The following is a 20,620-nucleotide window of genomic DNA, read 5'->3' as shown; positions in this document are numbered from 1 at the left end:
GAACAAGCAGCTTGAAATTGTTCTCTTGTAACTGCAGTAAGAGTGCTTGTAATAAGCACAACTACTACATCCTCATCCTCCGGTGGACCATCTGGTGAAGGCAAAGGCAGGCGAAAAAGACAATCAGCTACCACATTTTGGTTTCCAGGCTTATATTACAGTTCATAATTGAAAGAGAGTAGTCTTGCAGACCATCTAGCAATATGATATCCTGCTCTTCCCAGCCTTTTCATGATGAGCAACGTCGTCAAAGGGCTGTGGTCTGTGCGCAACTTGAACATGCGGCCCCACAGGTAAGTTCTCCATTTTTCAGTAGTCCACACACAGGCAAGTGCTTCTTTTTTGACTGTAGAATATTTTCTCTCAGCATTACTTAGTGTCCTTGAAGCAAATGCAACAGTCCTCACTGTGTTGCCCTTATGAAGTTGTGTGAGGACAGCCCCAAGTCCAGAATCAGAAGCATCATTAGTTACAATTGTGGGCAATGCAGGACTGAATAGTGCAAGTACTGGACTATGTACAATCAAGTCTTTCACTGTTTCAAAACTAGCTTGTGCATCCATTGTCCACAATAAGGTTGAACTTCCCTGTAGTAATTCTCATAATGGTTCAATGACAGAAGCATAATTTGGAATGAATTTTGCATACCAGGAGGTAAGACCCAAGAAGAACGTAAGGTTTGCAAATCTGTTGGAGGAGGAGCATTTGAAATTGCCAGGATATGAGCCGGATCAGGTTTTAGTCCAGCCTGTGAAATTGTATGCCCCAGAAAGGAGAGTCCTGTTTGTCTAAATTTGCATTTGGACCTATTGAGCTTGAGGCCTGCTTTGCTGATGCAGTTTAGTACAGGCTGCAGGTTATTGTCATGCTCCTCCGAAGTATTTCCAAACATGATAATATCATCCAAATAGCACTGAACTCCATCTTGATTCTTCAAAATCAATGACATCATTTTTTGGAAGGCACTTGGGGCTGATGCGAGACCGAAGGGAACACGTTTAAAATGGAATAGTCCATCATGTGTGATAAATGCTGTGAGGTCTCTGCTATCTTCATGCAACATAACCTGGTGGTATGCACTCAGCAAATCAAAAGTAGAAAATATCTTTGCTCCACGGAGTTCTGTAAATACTTCTTCTATGTGAGTAAGAGGATGGCTGTCAATCACAATAGCTTTATTTGACTCCCTTAAGTCCACACAAAGGCGAATGCCTCCACCCTTCTTCTGTGTCACTACTATAGGTGAAACCCATTCCGAGGAGTTAATCTCTTCAATAATGTCCTCTTGAACAAGTTTTCTAAGTTCCTCTAAAACAGCTTCCCTGACTGAAAATGTTAAGCGCCGTAATTTCTGTCATACAGGCATCACAATATTCTGCATTTTAACTTTATGTAGAAACCCATAAACACAGCTGAGTTTCCCCTCAACCTGGTGTTGGGTCCCAGCTGAAACTGGTGTGTGTATCGCAAGAGTGCTTTGCTGAGGAAGATCAATTCGTCCATTAACTACCCTGAGATTTAAAGCAGCCAATAAATCTCTGCCAGGGATAGGAGTGCCTTTGTGGACAATGTAGAACTCTGCAGTTACACAACAATCACCAAAAGTAACTACTGCTGGCAGGCAGCCACGTATTGGAATATGGTTTTTCAAATAGCACACCAAGTGAAGCTTGGGTTCAGTCAGAGGCACATCTTTAAAGTAATGCAAATAGATGGAATCAGGTAGTATAGATACTGCTGAGCCAGTGTCCAACATTAGCTGAATAGAGTGTGATTTGCCTGAGGGTACGGCGGAAATGTTTACCGTGCACTTTATTTGTTCTGGAATATGTGCAGTAGTGATTTTGTCCACGTTCAGCACAGTAACATCTGGTATTGAAACTGCATGCACCTATTGATTGAACTGGCTGTTGCAACATACTTTAGCAAAATGCCCATTCTTTTTGCAATGATTGCACTAAGCTACTTTTGCCGGACATCCTTTGTAGCTTGCAAGGTGTTGTGGGGATCCACAGCAAAAGCATGCTTTTACTGTATTTTGAATTTGCTGATTCAGTGGTTTTTCATTAGTTTTCCTCTTGTAATTGTTTGTCTGCAGCAATAGTGAACTTTTCTGCAAAGGAGTCACAGCCTGGACTGTGCTTCCTGTATCCATGCTCATTATTTTGGCTTCAGCTGTAGCTGACTCAATCTGGGTAGCAATGGTTAATGCTTTTTCTAGTGTAAGTTGTGGTTCTAGAAGTAAACATTCTCTTACACGAAGCATGGTTGTTTTCTCAATGAGCTGGTCTCTAATCATCTCATCTGCCATATTCCCAAAGTCACAAGTTACAATCAGTCTCCTCAGGGAAGCAATATACTGCATTATAGTCTCCCCTGGTTTCTGCTCACGCTGGAGAAATCTGTAGCGATTAGCTACTACATTCACTTTTGGTACAAAAAAGTTCTGTAATGCAGTGAGTGCAGTCTCATATTTATTGTCTGCAAGGGGAAAAGTGTAAAATATATGCTGCCCTTCTGCTCCAAGGCAGTGGATTAGCAGAGCATGCTTTCTTACTTCAGAAATCTCTGTAGCACTGATTGCAAGCAGATAAGTCTCAAACATATGGATCCAGGCAGTAAAAGCAATTGTAGGCTCACCTGGGCTTTGTAGAAAGGGTGCAGGTGGGTTCAGAGGCAGAAGATCCATCCTCGTCACCAAAATGTTGTATCAACCAGGCAAGGTATTAACAAGCTTCAAGAGGACTTTATTTTCAAAGTGGAAACCTCTTTACCAAGCTGCTGCTACACCCTCTGTAGCTCTCTCCCAGCCTCTCAACTCCTCCCCCTCCTTCCTGTTTCCTGGCCTTTCAGACTCCCAACAGCCAGTGCTCCCAATTCTAATAATTACAAGCAACATCTAAACACCACATAAAGCTACTGAGGTGTTTATAGTGGCAGCAGTGAATTAAGAACTTTGGAAGATTTTCCTGGGAACTTACTGGAGGTGGGCCTTTCACCAAAGTGCTAATCTCAAGTATGACAGAGAGCAAGGCATCTCTTTGTATTATGAGGAAATATCAACTAGGTGGGTGGATAGAAGTGCTTCTGCACTTGCAGACTTTCCTTCCACTGGGAGTGTGTGTGTGGGGGGGGGGGTGGAAATAAAAAGCTATAAGCTCTGTACATCAGTAATTTCCCTCACGGCATCCACACCCTCTGGCCGTAATAAGTTGTCTGAAAACTTATCATGTTTGATTGGCTTGGGGTTATAAGATCCCTACATATACTGTAGCAACTATCGAAAATCAAGCTGAGAAGTGAAACATGAGCTCAGCTTGTATGGAAAGATCGAAAGCCATTTCTGCTTCAGCTGGAATAGTCCATGGACAATCATTCTGTCACTTTCACCTTCAGGGAAGCTTTGGCTTGAAGTTAGCACCACATGGCCTGCAGCACTGGCATTATCACTATCAGCAAAAATGAGGAGATGTTTGAGGTGAGCCAGTCCCATAGGTAGTCCCATATCCTGTCCCTCCTCTTGTGTCAGATTGGTTTAGAGATCTGAACTGAGGAAAAGATACGGTCCTTGGTGTGTAATTTCCCACATCCCATATATTAAATCTTGTATTTCAGCAATAATCTTGCAGATAATTATACCCTGGGAAATGTGCTGATCTTGTGACATACATAAAATACTGTGGAGTGCTATCCCTTAGTCATAAAGGATTTTGTCTGGTAGTTTTCATATAGTTCTTTATGTATTGGGAAAGACAGTGGCCACCATAATGGCCTGCTTCCACCCCAATCTGGTGCAAACATTTCACGGAAGCTTAAAAAAATCACCAGCTAGTTTAAAATATATTGTTTAACTTGTGATCTTATAGCACTGATTACACACAAGTGAGTTCCAGAGCTGCACAATTGAGGACTCTTTACAAAGAGCATACCAAGTGAGCAACCCACCAAAACGGCCAGCTCCAGCCTCGCCTACCTCTCCTGTTGTTGGAGTCTTAAAGTCCTGTGCAACTACAGGAAGTTGAACAATTCAAGACTCCAAACTATGACCTTGCTCCTGCAAACACTTAATTACACATACAAGTAGCTTTATGCGCTTGAACACTCTGCAGTAACTCCTGTGCACATAGTCAGCCCCTAAAAAACAAATAACCACCATGAATAGTAATTTACTAATCCTCACCTAAAACCCCAGTTAGCTGTGTTCTACTAGCCCCATAAGAATATAAGAACGGCCATACTGGGTCAGACCAAATGTCTATCTAGCCCAGCATCCTGTCTTCTGACAGTGGCCAATGCCAGATGCTTCACAGGGAATGAAGAGAACAAGTAATCATCAAGTAATTCATTTCCTGTCACCAATTCCCAGCTTCTGGCAAACAGAAGCTAGGGACACCATCCCTGCGCATCCTGGCTAATAGCCATTGATGGACCTATCCTCCATAAATTTATCTAGTTTTTTTTGGAACCCTAACATCCTCTGTCAAAGAGTTCCACAGGTTGATTGTGTGTTGTGTGAAGAAATACTTCCTTTAGTTTGTTTTAAACCTGCTGCCTATTAATTTCATTTGGTGACCCCTAGTTCTTGTGTTATAAGAAGGAATAAATAATACTTCCTTATTTATTTTCTACACACCAGTCATCATTTTATAGACCTCTATCATAACCCCCCTTAGACTTTTCCAAGCTAAAAAGTCCCAGTTTTATTAATCTATTCTCATATAGGCCTGGTCTACACTGGGGGTGGGGGGGTCGATCTAAGTTACGCAACTTCAGCTATGTGAATAACGTAGCTGAAGTCGACGTACTTAGATCTACTCACCGCGGTGTCTTCGCTATGGTGAATCGACTACTGCCTCTCTCCCATTGACTCTGCCTGTGCCTCTCGCGGTGGTGGAGTACAGGAGTCAACGGGAGAGCACTCAGGGGTCGATTTATCAAGTCTAGACTAAACACGATAAATCGATCCCTGCTGGATCGATCGCTGCCCACCGATCCAGCGGGTAATGTAGACATACCCTTAGAAGCAGTTTCATACCACTAATCATTTTTGTTGCCCTTTTCTATACCTTTTCCAATTCCGATATATCTTTTTTGAGATGGGGCGAGCAGATCTGCACTCAGTATTCAAGATGTCTGCATACCATGGATTTATATAGAGGCAATATGATATTCCCATTCTACATAAAGGGATCAAAGAGGTTAAGTGACTTGCCCACAGTCATATAATGCGTCGGTGGCAGAACTGGGATTAGAACTCTGAAGTACTTGGTTTTCAGTAGCCCCTGATGCTGCAAAGATTTATGCATGTGCTTAATTTTAAGGAGATGAGCAATACCCAACTGGGTCTGCTTATCTGCTTAAACTTAAGCATGTGCATAAGTTTTTGCTGATTCAAGGAATCACACACACACACACACACACTCACAGAGCTGCAAGCCCTATGGGTACAAAGGAGTTAATCAGACACAATGCAGAGTAGCACGGGTACACTTTGCTTCATTAAAATCTAAATTTAGATCCTTTTATGAAGCTGGGGTTCTGTTTATTCTTCCTACATGGGGGGAAAATCTCAGTTTTCCTAGAAAGTAAATTTGATTAAACATGAGAAGCTGAGAAATTGCCAAAATTATAACCTTTAACTTGTGTGTGAGAGGGATGCTTTATTTCATTGCTTATGTTTTTTTAAGTATCCCTGTCCATGAGCACTTTCTCCTGTGTCCATCTCACATCTTTCAGTACCTGTTACACCAGCTAACCATGAGAATAGGCCTATTCTGCACCCATTCAAATTAATGGGAGTTTGGTGCTAAAAACAGGTTTCAGAGTAACAGCCGTGTCAGTCTGTATTCGCAAAAAGAAAAGGAGTACTTGTGGCACCTTAGAGACTAACCAATTTATTTGAGCATAAGCTTTCGTGAGCTACAGCTCACTTCATCAATGCATACTGTCAAAAAAGTCTCCTATTGCAGCAGCAGGCAAAGTAATGAAGTCAGTGGCAAAGGGGCAGCAAAAATCATGACAGATTTTGGCCTTGCTCCTGCAAACGCGTATGCACATGCTTAATGTTACGCATGTCAGTTATCTCATCAAATTCAGTAGCCTGGTTTGTAGTAGGAAGAACAAAGAGTACATCAGTTTATAAAGAGCAAAACCCCCCTGCCAGCTAGAGAGAGAAATAAAACACATTTCACAGTTTTGCTGCAGTCAGGACGTTGTTGTATATCTCCAGGCAGTGAGACTGCGGGCAAGTCTAACTCATTTGAGAAGCAAGTAAATGTGAACTACTGTTAAAGAGCTGGATCCTTCAAGCGAATCCTGACTTCCAGGAGAGTTCTGCAGAGCACAGAGAAGACTCCAATTGAATTCAGTGGGCTTTGGAGCAAGCCTAAAAAGCTAAATCTACTATTCAATTATATTTTAAGGGTTTTGCCACAGAAACAAAAATACCTGACAGGGTCTTTAAAGATGTAAGACATTATTAGAACTATAACATAATCAATGTAAATGAGATTACAAAAATATAGGCTAGAGAAGGGGTTTCATTTTATCAGCTTTTTGGCTGATTAGCTGGTTTTAATAGAAGTCTTTCAATTAGATAATGAAAACAATAATAGTAATCTAAAATCTAATTTAAATAATTCTGTTATTTAATTCTTTTATATTTAAAATGATTTGCCAGAGCTTTAACATCCCTATTCAACTTTTTCATGTCAGGTTTAAAAGGTTTAGTACCAAAGTTCTGAAGTTTCATTTTCAAAAATGACTTTTAGGCACTTAAGAACCTACGTCCCATTGACTTTCAATTGAAACTGAAGTCTCTATAGGGTTACTGGGGGAGATTTTTCAACTTGAAAGCAGAGAAGAGTCCAGCTTTTCCTGGTATTTAGACTCCTGAGCGCCTAAGTCGCTTTTGAAAATGGGACTTAGGCTGCAATGTCATGTGGGTGCTTCGGACAATGTTACCCTGCCTTATTATATGACTTGGGGAAGAGCATTGAGGGTCAGCCCCTATAGTCTTTACACAGGCAAATCGCCCACTGAGTAGAAGGGAGTTTTGCCTGAGGAGGGACTGCAGGAGCAGTGCCCTGTTATCCTGACCTTTATAGTTTAAGAAGGAAATCAAATCCCCCTGTGCATCGATGGAGTTTCGGATTCCAGAACAACCTCCTTCCAAAAAAAAAAAAAAAATAAGCTGGGCGCTGTTTAAGTGTTTGGGGTGCGGGGCTGTGATCTGCCCCCCCTTTTTCTCTCCCCCCCCCCCACTCCCCCCGTTCCACACACCGCTTCAGCACACTCCCCTTGACCGCCGCACTTCCGCCGGGGGCTGCTTGCCGCCCCGCCGCTGCGGGACAGACAGCCCGTCACAGAATAGATCCTTACACAACCGGCTGCCTTGCTGAGCATCACCTCCCCCTGGAGCCCTGCGGGGAAGGAAGCCGCCCTGGGGAGCCCGAGACATCGGCTTCCTGAGCTTGTCCTGTACCGCAGCACTAAGCCAGCCTCCCCCCACCCCCCTGGAGAAGGATCTCCGCGCCCGGCTTCTGCTGCTGCTGCCCGGGTGGGGTGGGCGTCCAGTCGGCTGCGAGGCGATGCCAGGCAGCTCCGGGGCTCTGAGCCAGCGCTCCGGCTCCTGCTCGGGATTTTCGTAAGTTGCAGCTTTCCTTCTGGGGGTCTTTGCACTTCCTCGTCAGAGATCTCCTCCCCTTAAACAAGCCGAACAAAGTAAGATCAGGTGCCTGCAGGCGTCGTTCTCCCTTTGAAATGGACTGATCAACAGTGGGGCGTTTTCTCTCCTGGAGAGCGATTTCGACTTCAAGTGTGAGGTCTCTAGAAATTGATCCCCCCCAACCCCCCGCCCCCCGCCGCCGCCCACTCGTTTAGGTCGGGTTGGGAGAGGGTACGGAGGGGGTTTTGTTTTTGTTAATGTACACATATTCTATGTATTTAGGGTTGCATCGTATTCATTCGTAACATTTGAGCAAAAAGCAAAAAAAGCTGGAGATGAGGTGAAGTTGAGGTGCATTAGGATGATTGCTGGGTGTGAGTGCAAAGCGCCCGTGCAGATTTTCAGTGCCAGACCAGCTTTTTGTGATTTTAATCGCATGCATATTTTATTATACAAAATACAATATTTATTTTAATTTTCATTATTATTATTTGCTTGATTTGGACGGAGAAAAATCCCCCCTGCCTAGCTCAACAAATGGTCAATAATTTCCCAGCCAGGTAATGTGATATTTCCCCACACATCTCTATTTTAATGTTAAATACACGATGCTTTGGGACCAGACTGTGCAGCCCTTATTCATGTGAGTCAGTAACATACCAGCTGTCTTACTGACTTCAGTAGGGCTATTTGGAAAGGGCCACCTAGGTGAGCTCCACTATCTGACCCTTGTTAAATAAGGGTCACAGTCTGCAAATTCGTTAGCATGCAAGTAACACTTACTCACATGAGTACTTCCATTGAGCAGAGTAATTACTTGTGTGCAGTTGCTGCATGGTTAAGTGTCTCGATAGGATCTGGCCTTAGAGCATGGATCATTATTTACTTTGGTCCACAGTTATAAGTCCTTTCTGTGGCTTTCCTCACTACCAGTGTCCAAAATAAATCACTATTTTTATTCCTTTTAGGATTTGTCCCTAACTGCCTTTATAGCAATCACAGTCTAAAATGAGCATATAATAGCACTGTAGAATAATCTTAAAGAGACATTTAACTTAACAGCTGTTCCCATGAGGGCCATCTACTCCACATGCCTATCATTTTTATTGTCTGGGAAAAATGGGAAATAGATGGCAAACTAGATCTTGTTCTTTCTTTCCTCAGGATGTAGGAGGACAGATAAGGGACAAAAGGGAGACCAGTGGAAAAGCACTTGTGTCCTGCTAGGTGGACTATGGTGGCAGGAAGATGTTGGCCAGGAAGAGTATCATCCCTGAAGAATATGTGCTGGCACGGATTGCTGCTGAGAACCTTCGCAAGCCACGCATCCGGGACCAGCCCCGCAAAGCTCGTTTCATCGCCAAAAGCGGGGCGTGCAATTTGGCTCACAAGAACATCCGTGAGCAGGGCCGCTTCTTGCAAGACATCTTCACCACCCTGGTGGACCTGAAGTGGCGCCACACGCTGGTGATCTTTACCATGTCCTTCCTGTGCAGCTGGTTGCTCTTTGCCATGATGTGGTGGCTGGTGGCTTTTGCCCATGGAGACATGGATGCTAGCACCGAGAATTGTACAGGCAGTACTAAATGGACACCATGTGTGACATGTGTCAGGTAAAGTACAGTAGGAGGTATAAGGAATAGCAATGATGTAAATGCCACGCTGCCCAAGCCTAAAACTAGGCTTTGGTTTACTTGAACTGTTCTGTACAGTATAGACAACTGAAAAGTTGAGTGTTCTCCACTAGGTTCCACCAATTCCTGCAAGCCCCCCAGGCTTGGGAAATATCATACCTCAGAATTCTTTGATGCCTTACCAGATCTCCCAAAAGCTGATAGTGACAGAGACCCTGCTGCTTTTCAAATGTCTCTACAGTATGTTGATAACTTTCCGTATCTGTAAAGATAGAGTCTGCTTCAACAAAGTGGCCCTTAGGTGTGTGTTGTAAATTGTTTAGTCCTGTCTACATCAATAACACTATCTTGAACACAGTGTGGTCCATAGTGAATTTCATACCATGACACAACAAAAAATGGCTTATCTTGAGAACTATATTTTGGCTTCGGAAAATCAGTCCAAACTTTCAAAGATGTCTACTGAATTTGGTTTCAGAGTAGCAGCCGTGTTAGTCTGTATTCGCAAAAAGAAAAGTGAAGTGAGCTGTAGCTCACGAAAGCTTATGCTCAAATAAATTTGTTAGTCTCTAAGGTGCCACAAGTACTCCTTTTCTTTTTACTGAATTTGGGTGCTTCATTTTCTGGCTTGTCCAACTTATGACACCTTAGTGAGGCTTGAGTTCCAGAGAATGGAAAGCATCTGAATATTAGGCCTCTTTTTGATGTCTTTAGTTGGGAAGCCAAAAATGGAAGTACCCAAAATCATTAGTCACTTATGAAGATTTAGGCTATCAATTTTAATTACGGGACAAGTGCTGTGACACACTGCATCAGTATTTATCTCAGACAACAAGAGCTAGTGTGAAAAACACTACCAGAGTGCTACGATAGGTGTCACAGGAGTGTGTTCTTTTCCTTTTACTACCAACACAACTCCCAGAGCATTTTCCAGAGCATCAGCCAAATGACTGATCAGGAGGGAATTCCACATATACGCAGTATATTTACAGACTCCAAAGAGCTAACATTAATAGGAGCAAGCAATGAGACCATTCTGTGATATGTTGAATAAGATCCATATTTATAGTACTTGTTCTTTGAACAGAAAGAGCCTGATTAACCATTGCCCTGTCATTTATGCCAGTGCAAGGTGGGTGTACAATGCTACTGAATCAGAATGGCTGCATTTTGCATGCATTTTGCATACACTTTGCATTGTTGTTGGGACCACACAAGGGGCAAGGTGGTATAGATGTAGACTCATAATATCTGAGTGTCCACTTTTATCTCCCTCTCTGTCTCGGTGATGCAAACACCATGATAGCATGTACAAAATTCCAAGTGGTATTATTTCTGGCCTAAAAAGGATGATGTTCTTCACCCTTTCCCTTGTTTTTATTCTGCTTTCCTAAGTGGGGCTATTCCCCTTCCAAGCTGGACTAAACTTCATTACATTGATTGATTTTTCATTTGTTCATTCTTAGGAACTAGCTGCAAGCCAGAGCTTCTGAAATGAGCAATTATGGCTCAGATCACCTCTGTGAGGGAACTCTGTCAGGCTCCTTTTTCATGGCATCTCCTCTCTATTGTTCAAGGAAAGGCGGGGCAGGGTTTGCAGCAGCAGAAAGGGCTCCATCCCACAAACCTGCTGCTCTCAGGGGATCTGCCGGAAGGAAGGGCCATTGGGCACTGAGCTTTCCACATTTGGTCTGGGACTCCCTGCCTTGCCTTTCAGCTTCAAAGCAGCAGCACGGCTCCAATGGAGCCTCTCCTATGGGACTTTCTTGCTGGCTGCTACCCCGGACATCCCCTTCCCAGAGGACATTTCATGGCAATGGAACGCACATGCACTAAAGTTCACACTGATTCATGTTTTTTGAGGAATCCGCATGATATTCGGCCTTATGCCAGCTGGGGGTCACGTGAGCACAACAGCTTTTAAGCCATGCCTCCAGGCATGTCCCTAGTAGTCCCGTACACTAGAAGACTGCTTAACTGTCTGCTTCAGGCAGGATTATGGCTGCTTTCTGCTGCCAGTGTGGTGCAAAGGGGCTGGTCTTCTCTCTATCCAGACCAAGGTTCTGGTCTTCTCTCTATTCCATCCACTGGCATTACCATTGTTAAGCCTCCACCAATCCATGCAGGATTTAAGATACAAAATCCCTATTCAAACAATTCCAGTGAAGTCACTACATTTTACTGCAAGGGAAATGTGAAGGTTATTCATAGAATATCAGGGTTGGAAGGGACCTCAGGAGATCATCTAGTCCAACCCCCTGCTCAAAGCAGGACCAATCCTCAATTTTTGCCCCAGATCCCTAAATGGCCCCCTCAAGGATTGAACTCACAACCCTGGGTTAAGCAGGCCAATGCTCAAACCACTGAGCTATCCCTCCCCCAGTTATAACTAACTGAAACATAGGCATGGGAACTATGGGTGCGAGGGGTGCTGCAGCATCCCAGGGGGCTCAGCTGCCGACCCCTTGCCTGGGGTCCTGGTTGCCCACCCCGCACCCGGCGTCTCGGCTGCCGCCCCATGCCCAGCTCTGCTGCCACCCTGGGGTCTGCTGCCACTCTGTGCCCGGGGCTTTGCTCTCAGCCTCAGCTGGGGAGGGGGAGTTGGAGAGGGCTTAGGGGGCTGGCTTTCAGCACCTCCACTATTAAAAATGTTCCTGCGCCACTGAACTGAAGTGAATGAAGGATGAACATAACTTTTTGCTTTAGCACATGACAAAGAGCACATGTTGTCATATGGTATTAGTATCTGGAGTGTTTCAGGCCAAAAGGTAGACAACTATCTATCTTCTAGTCATGAAAAGTAATTTTTCATTGGCAATAAATGATTCTGTTCTGTTAAAACTGGCTACCTATTCCAACAAAGTTATGGAACAAAAATATTGTCACTAATATTTTTAAGAAGAAAAACTGATTATCTGATCTAAAACGAATATTTGATCTTGTCACTATATACAGTCAAAATAAAAATTAATAATAGCCAAAATTTTAAAGCCTGTGTGCCTAAAGTTAGGCTCTTAAACCATATTAGACATCTAACTAAAATCTTTCTATGTAGGTGCTAAAATGTGGCTTTAAGAGACACCTGGATTTGAAATTTGTAATCAACACTTAGTACTCATAGAGCACTTTATGTTTTCCAAGTGCTACATAACTATTAACCACACCCCTCCATGGTAGGGTAAATATTGGTATCCTGCCCATATTCCAGACAGGCAGATTGTTGCCAAAGCTGCCATGGGAATCAGTGACAGACTTGGGATTATTACAATTAGGAGCTCCCTGGCTTTTACTTCTGTGTTCACATGCTCAGCTTGTTAGACCGTAGTTTCCTCAAGGACTGAGTTTACACTATAAAAATGTGGATTCTTTTTCAAATAAATCATTTTTAAAGGAAATTGTAGTATTTGAAGTTGCAGCCATTCACTTCGCTCTGCATGCAGCTGAATATTCGTCACCCTTTCACTAGTTCCATTAAATACCATATTAACCCCTTCATTCCTGAATTCTTTAGAACTACGTGCCAAAAACAAAAACAAAAAACCCACAAAAACACACCACATTAGTGGTGACTCCCAAGAATGAAAAGCTTTTAAAAGCCCCTGGTTTTTAAACATGCTTATCAAATTTGGATTAGAGCCAGCGAGAACTCAGCAGTCTCATTACTGGGAGTCACTTCCTTTAAGATGAGTTTTCTCTTTCCACAGAAAAAATCTCCCTGATTTTGCATGTGCTATAAAACGTTTTGAATTCTTTTCGTGACTCCTGGTCCTCTAGTAGTTCGAAGGACTGTTCCAACTTATCCTGAAGACATAGTCAAAGGCTATGTCTACACTACCGCAGTAAGTCGACCTATGCTATGCAATTCCAGCTACATGAATAACGTAGCTGGAGTTGACGTACCTTAGGTTGAGTTATCATGGAGTCTACACCACGGGGGGTCGACGGGAGAAACTCGTCATTGACTTACCTTACTCTTCTCATCGGGGGTAGAGTACAGAGGTCGACTGGAGAGCGATCTGCTTTTGATTTAGTGGGTCTTCACTAGACCCGCTAAATTGACCTCTAGTGGATCGATCTCAGAGCCTCGATCCCGGCTGTAGTGTAGACCTGCCCAAAGAGTTAGTTAAGAGTTGATCAGGTTTTGTTCTTGTAAAACCAAACCTGAAACAAAGTATGATTCAGATTTACCTTTGTGGAAAGGACATATATATTTCATTAACATAACTCCATTATATATGTAGATGTTACATCTGGGTGGACTGTAATATATGAAAAGGGCCATTATCGTATTTGTTCATATGCATCAATATAAGATTCCATGTATGGCATGTCCAATAAATAATCCACTTTCTACTTATGTAGCATTCACATATAAGTTACAAACCTAGATCCAGATTTAAATTTTGAAGCTGGCCTTATCTTGACAGTGCCTTGAACCAAAACACTAGGTCAAACTACCCCCAACCTTTGGGAGATGAAGGAATGAGTGTAGAGGCCCATTGCATTCATTCAGCTGCCTAGCCTCACTGGCTTACTCTCACTCATGAACAGCATGGTTACTGCAGGAGCCATGCTTCTAGGGGTTCCCCTAGTGTGACTGTCCCCAAAGCCCACTGGTGGGGCTAAAAAGTGCAGAGGGGAAAGTAGTGTAAGTTAACTCAGGTTGTACTCACTGCACTGCTTCCCCTCACTGGTTTGGAGAGTGGGAGAATCTAGAAAAGTCAACCATATCCTCCACACTCCCTCCTCCACGCCCCCCCTCCAATGCTGTGGAAGTGGAAGGTGTGGCACTCCTCACTCAGAGGTTTCATTGGGAGGAGAGAAAGAAAAGAACAGTCCAAGAGTTAGAGCTCTCTGCCTGCTGATATGGAGAAGAATACGGACCATTAGGCAGGGAGGTTAGGTGAAGAGAGAGAGAGCCAAGGCCAGAGAGAGAGTCAATGGTAGTATTCAGGATTTCCAGGCTCTCAGGTCTGTCCTTTGACCGTTAAACAATGGGTCTTGCTCCTGCAAATGTTGAGCATGCAAAACTGCCATGGAAGTTAATGGGAGTTTTAAGTGTGCAACAATTGCAAGAATGAGGCCTCTTGTTGCTTCCTATTCAGTGTACACTGTTAACTTTTCTACTTGAAGTATTTAGATAACTAATTGTATGCAACTTTCTCTGTAGGTCTTTCACTTCTGCTTTCCTCTTTTCCATTGAAGTTCAAGTGACCATTGGTTTTGGGGGCAGAATGATGACAGAAGAATGTCCCATGGCCATCACTGTCCTGATTCTGCAGAACATCGTAGGTTTGATTATCAATGCCGTCATGCTGGGCTGCATATTTATGAAAACTGCCCAAGCTCACAGAAGGGCAGAGACCTTGATTTTCAGCCGGCATGCGGTGATTGCCATTCGGAATGGCAGACTTTGCTTCATGTTCAGAGTGGGAGACCTGAGGAAAAGCATGATCATCAGTGCCTCAGTGAGAATACAGGTAGTGAGGAAGACGACTACGCCCGAAGGGGAGATCATCCCTATACATCAGCAAGACATCCCGGTGGATAACCCTATTGAAAGCAATAACATTTTCCTGGTGGCTCCATTGATCATTTGCCATGTCATAGACAAGCGGAGTCCTCTCTATGATATCTCTGCTAGTGACCTTGTCAACCAAGATTTAGAACTTATAGTGGTACTTGAAGGAGTAGTAGAAACCACTGGCATCACCACGCAAGCAAGAACATCTTACATAGCAGAGGAGATCCTGTGGGGTCACCGCTTTGTGCCCATCGTAACGGAAGAGGAAGGCGTGTATGCGGTTGATTACTCCAAGTTTGGCAACACGATCAAGGTAGCAGCTCCGCGGTGCAGCGCTAGGGAGCTGGATGAAAAGCCTTCCATTCTCATCCAGACTCTTCAGAAAAGTGAGCTGTCTCATCAAAACTCTCTGCGGAAACGCAACTCCATGAGGCGGAACAACTCCATGAGGAGGAACAACTCCATGAGGAGGAACAACTCTTCCCTCATTGTGCCCAAAGTACAGTTTATAACACCCGAGGGGAATCAGAGTATGTGCGAAACATGATATACAACCTCACATGAGGCTGAGTCTCCGATAAAGGTTGAGAGGCCAAAAATGTTTTTCAAGAAACAGAGACAAAATAGAACTGTACTGGAGCTATTTATTCTGTTACTTAGTGAAAGCATCACATAACAGCAGTAGGAAACACTATAGCACTAGGCATATTAATGAACGAATAATGGCACTCAGAGTAAAGGAAGCATGGTTCACTCATGTAATGTATTTTGTATTAATATGTGTTTTAGTGGCATGTTAGATTTCTTTCCTTTCAAGGAAATCTATCTGATACTTTTCTACAGACTATCATAAAATGCGTTTTACTTTTTACTTCTGGATTACACACTGTCAGGCAGTGGGCTGATTTTCAATAGCACTGTGCACCCAGTAGCTTCCAATTATTTATGTGGAATGCATGGATTTAAGTTTAGTAGATTCATTGATTCCAAATGCCAGAAGGGACTTCTCTGATCATCTAGTCTGTCCTCCTATATAACACAGACCATAGAACATCTCCAAAATATTTCCTCGTGTACATCAGATCTTGATTTAAAAATTGCCATTCCTGCAGCATCTACCATGACCTCTGGTAAATTGTCCCAATGATTAACTACCCTGACTGTTAAAAAAAATATGCCTTATTTCCCATCTGAATTTGTCTAGCTTCAACCTCCAGTCTGTGGATCTTTTTATACCTTTGGCTGCTAGATTGAAGAGCCCATTATCATATATTTGTTCCCCTTGTAGATAATTATAAACTTTAATCAAATCACCCCTTAACCTTCTCCTTGATAAGCTAAATAGATTGAGCTACTTGAGTCCATCACCACGAGACATGTTTTCTAATCCTTTAATCATTCTTGTGGCTCTTCTCTGAACCAGTTTATCAACATCCTTCTTAAATTGTGGTCACCAGAACTGGACACAGTATTGCAGCAGTAGTCTCAGCAGTGCCAAATACAGAGATAAAATAACCTTTCTACTCCAATGCAAGTTACCCTGTTTGTGCATCCAAGGATCACGTTAACCTGTTAGTCACAGCATCGTTTTTTGGAAATCAAGTAAAGTGTTCATAAACAATTTCCTATTATCTTTCAATTTATTCTGATTAAATTCTTCATCCCAGCTGATTTGCCTCAGAATTGTTTTCAGCGTTGTAACTTTTCTCTCAACCATTTGGTGCTGGCCACTGTTGGAGACAGGATACTACTCTAGATGGACCTTGGGTCTCAGCCAGTCTGGCAAATTCTATGATCCTCCTGTGGTAGAAACGTATGGCGAAAAACAAATGTTTTGGAAATGTGTCTACTCGTCTGCCGCCTTCATCTCTTGTCCTTGAATATTTTCTTAAAACGTCAAGAACAATACTGTCTAGACTATTAAGGAGCAATGCCAGAGTAGTGTAATGGTTACCATAGACTCAACAAGGCAGTTAAAAGAACATTTTGAACGCTGCATAGATTTTGAGAGGGAGGCATTATCATTTAAAGTGGCATATCTTTAAAAATAAAACGCTAAGGGCTCGGTGGTAGCTTTGGTGCCACTGCCCTGAGCAGAGGGTGGTGGTGGAGCTGAACCTCTTCAGGAAAAGCACCATGGAGATTGTGCCTCGGGCAGACAGAATGGGCCAGATTTACAAGGCTATTTAGGTATCTGAAGATGCAGACAGGCACTTAGTGGGATTTTCAAAAGCACCTAAGCAGGTTAGGCACTGATCTGTATATTTAGGTGCCTAAATAGCTTTGTATGTGTGAGCTAATCTTCTTAGTACTGCTCTGTGTGCACAGGGTCTGAGGGGAAGTGGGGATGTACATTCAGTGCACCAACCCCTTATTCTAGAGCAGAGCACTCTCTCTGGTGTAGTGGCCCCACTCCACTCCTGAAAAATCCATTCTGGGTTTTATATGACACCTAATGCATCTTAGGACACAAATTATATTTGGTTCCAGGCAAAGTTTGATTTGTTCAATAAGCCTTTACTTTTACACAAAATCTTAATATATCAGTTAAATCCTTTCCAAGGCATGGGACAGCATGCACCTCTCACCTGTCTTAACTTACTTCAGAGGAACACAATCACTTCATTCTATTATCGTAGCTGATTCATGCAGAACATTATGTTTTCCTTTATGTTTTTAATCAGGACAGTGGTATTCACAAACTATCACCAATTTTGGATATCTTTTCTTCCTTGAGAAAATAAGACATCTTGTGAAACCAGCTTCCAAATTCTTAAGTGATTATTATTAGCAAATGATTACTGAAAAAGCTGTTGGCATGAGACCAGAGAGGAGCTTTCGCTGGACCAAAACTTTTTAATAAATGACAAAAGGAGCAAAACTTTCATTATTTTTGATAACTTATGTACTCTACTATTCTCTGAGGAATGTCTGGTGTTTCCAGAGAGTTGAAGCGGGTTTGGAAGGAAACTTCAAGCAATAAGTCCTATCCAATTAGGTTCTGATTTTGTTCTGGGCTATCATTGTATACCAGTTTCATAACAGGACACATTCTGAAGAGCAGCACTGTGGTAAGGGTGGACCAACTTAAATATTCATGGTAAATAGGCCCAATGGCCTGTGATGGGATATTAGATGGGGTGGGATCTGAGTTACCCAGGAAAGAATTTTCTGTAGTATCTGACTGGTGAATCTTGCTCATATGCTCAGGGTTTAGCTGATCGCCATATTTGGGGTCAGGAAGGAATTTTCCTCCAGGGCAGTGTTGGGGACACTGGGGCATGGCCACTAGGTAACTCGAGGGGATGGAAGACCACGAGTGTCGATGAAGCCCTCTCACACTAGGCCCAGGTGTCCTTGGCCCCCCGCTCCCGCCTGGAGGCACTCGCAGCAGCTCTGCGTACTAGGCCCAAGTGTCCTTGGCCCCCCCGCCTGGAGGCACACACAGCAGTTATGCTGAGAATCTGCAACACTATGTTGCAGAGTCAGACCGCCTGAAACAAAGCAAGGCCAAACAGGGGAGATATGGAAGAACAATGCTGAATAAAGCAGCTTTACGTATAGTTTAACAAATGATACAGAGAACCAGGGAACTAGCTGGGAACTGGATTGGCTGGCTATATGGATACTTAGGGCAGCTTGCTATTGGATAAGTATGCTGGGAAAAAGGATGTATAAAAGTCTGTGTAACTTCCTGCTCTGTGTACAGGATTTGAGATTCAAATCTCCCTGTACCTTTTTGAAGCTTCAAATAAACTTTTCTGCTTCTCCACCCCGTTGTGATTATTGGGTGTAGCACACTGGTAGCGAACCAACTCAAGCTGTTGTTCAGCCTCTCGGCACTGGGTTCCAGCAACAGCAGATTGGAAGAGGCCCTGGAGGTTTTTCGCCTTCCTCTGTAGCATGGGGCACTGGTCACTTGCTGGAGGATTCTCTGCTCCTTGAAGTCTTTAAACCACAATCTGAGGACTTCAATAGCTCAGACATAGGTGAGAGGTTTTTCGCATGAGTGGTGGGTGAAATTCTGTGGCCTGCTTCGTGCAGGAGGTCAGACTAGATGATCATAATGGTCCCTTCTGACCTAAATATCTATGAATCTATGAAACTCCAAAAAGGCTCACATGCTTTATCAGAATTTTTCAAAACCTTTGTGATGACAGAATGCTTGGCTCGGGGATTCATAATGAGTTAGGAAGCGGTTCACTTCTAGAGTTTTGACTTATATCCAACCCAGGTCAGTATGAATGGAGACAAAATTGTTAATCTCTAATGAAAATGATGTATAGGGCCATGAAAATGAAACTGAGAGTCAGGAACCTCTAAATTTTAATCCTGACTTGGTTACTGACTTGTTATGTATTCTTGGCCAAATCTAGACCAGAGCTGTTCTAAGTGAGACAAGCTAGAACAGAGCAGGGTCACCCAATAAGGAGAAGACATACAGGACCACAAATGGTCCTGAAAGGGCCCAGGAAGGCCAGGCCGCACTGAGGTTCACCTAAGAAAAGCTGCAAGCAGATTGGGGTGTCTCAGAGTTCCTGGGAAGAATGGGAGAAACTAGTGCCAGAGCAATTTAGCCGGAGATTTGGATGACAGATGTGTCAGCCCAGGACCTGTAATTAACAATATTACCAGGAACCTTGTGAGAGTGTAGTGTAGATATTGTTTCAGGAAGCAAATTGGGAAGGATTTATATCTGAAGTCTAGTAAGTTCCTATCTTGATAATTTGACATTAATCATACATAGCAGTTACTAGAAATTTTGTCTCTGTGTAAAGGTTGAATTGACTGCCAGCGTAAAACGGTCTTGTATATAAAGATGGTCTCCTTTTGTCAACGATGTTTGCATAGCCAGAATAGGGGTTAAACCCTTTTTCTTCCCAATTTCCCCCTCACTTCAGATGTTCATGGTTTTAATAAGGAGGTACATTCATGGCACTCCCAGACTAATCAGCGTGATAAGCAATAGTCTCTCCCATCCCAATCTGCTTATGATCTGTCTCCTACCTTTCTCTTTAAACTGTCTTGAGAGAATAATGTTTTCCCACTTCCCTTTAAGTCGTCTTGGAGCTTGAAGAGGAAGATCTCTCACATGACAACTGCTCAGGTGACCTCTGTAAACATCAGATGAATTTCCATATTCCTTTGTCCATTTTCTCAGAGAACTTAATTCTACAGATGTAAGATTAATGCTGCTCTTGAGAAATAACCAGAGAGATTTAGGCACATGTAGTTAGAACATACCTTAGTGGGGCCTCTGACTGATAAAATTTATTCCCTGGCTTTCAGAAAAGATTATTGAGCTTTAAACTTGTGAGGTCTTCAAGCGGTTTCCTAATGAAGAAGCTCCTTTTTAAAGCACTGAAGGATTGCCAGTTAATAGTGGAGGAGATTATGGTCAAATAATTGCGGACCATAATAAGAGTTAAGGGAAGACAAAAATTACATAAATAGGTTTTGTAACAACCTCTTTTCCCCCCTACATTTTAATTCACACTAATAAATAGTTTTAACAGGAAGCGTGATTAACCATTGGAACAAATTATCAAGGGAAATAGTAGATTCTATGTCTTTTGAGTCTTCAAATCAAGATGGGATGCTATGCTTTAGCCAATCACAAATTACTGGATTGAATAAAAGGGTAACAAGGTGAAATTATACAACCTGTGTTATACAAGAGGTCAGACTAGATGGTCTAATGGTTCCTTCCGGTCTTAAAATCTATCTATAGGGAGACTCATTGTGAATTGATGACTTTTGATCCTGATCCAATGGAAAAACTCCATTGACTTTAAT

The 20,620-nt window shown here is 42.9% G+C and overlaps 1 protein-coding gene across 1 annotated transcript; it reads left to right on the top strand.

Annotated features, from left to right (window-relative positions):
• The first annotated feature begins 7,232 nt into the window (after positions 1 to 7,232).
• KCNJ8 (potassium inwardly rectifying channel subfamily J member 8) lies at positions 7,233 to 18,596 on the top strand. Its single transcript, XM_048826506.2, has 3 exons — positions 7,233 to 7,645; positions 8,831 to 9,279; positions 14,471 to 18,596. The coding sequence occupies exons 2-3, from the start codon at positions 8,915 to 8,917 to the stop codon at positions 15,369 to 15,371; spliced, it is 1,266 nt and encodes a 421-aa protein (XP_048682463.1). The 5' UTR covers positions 7,233 to 7,645; positions 8,831 to 8,914; the 3' UTR covers positions 15,372 to 18,596.
• The last annotated feature ends 2,024 nt before the right edge of the window (positions 18,597 to 20,620 follow it).

This window comes from Caretta caretta, chromosome 1, assembly GCF_965140235.1.
Source record: "Caretta caretta isolate rCarCar2 chromosome 1, rCarCar1.hap1, whole genome shotgun sequence".
NCBI lineage: Eukaryota > Metazoa > Chordata > Testudines > Cheloniidae > Caretta > Caretta caretta.
This window is presented reverse-complemented; position numbering and strand designations above follow the sequence as displayed.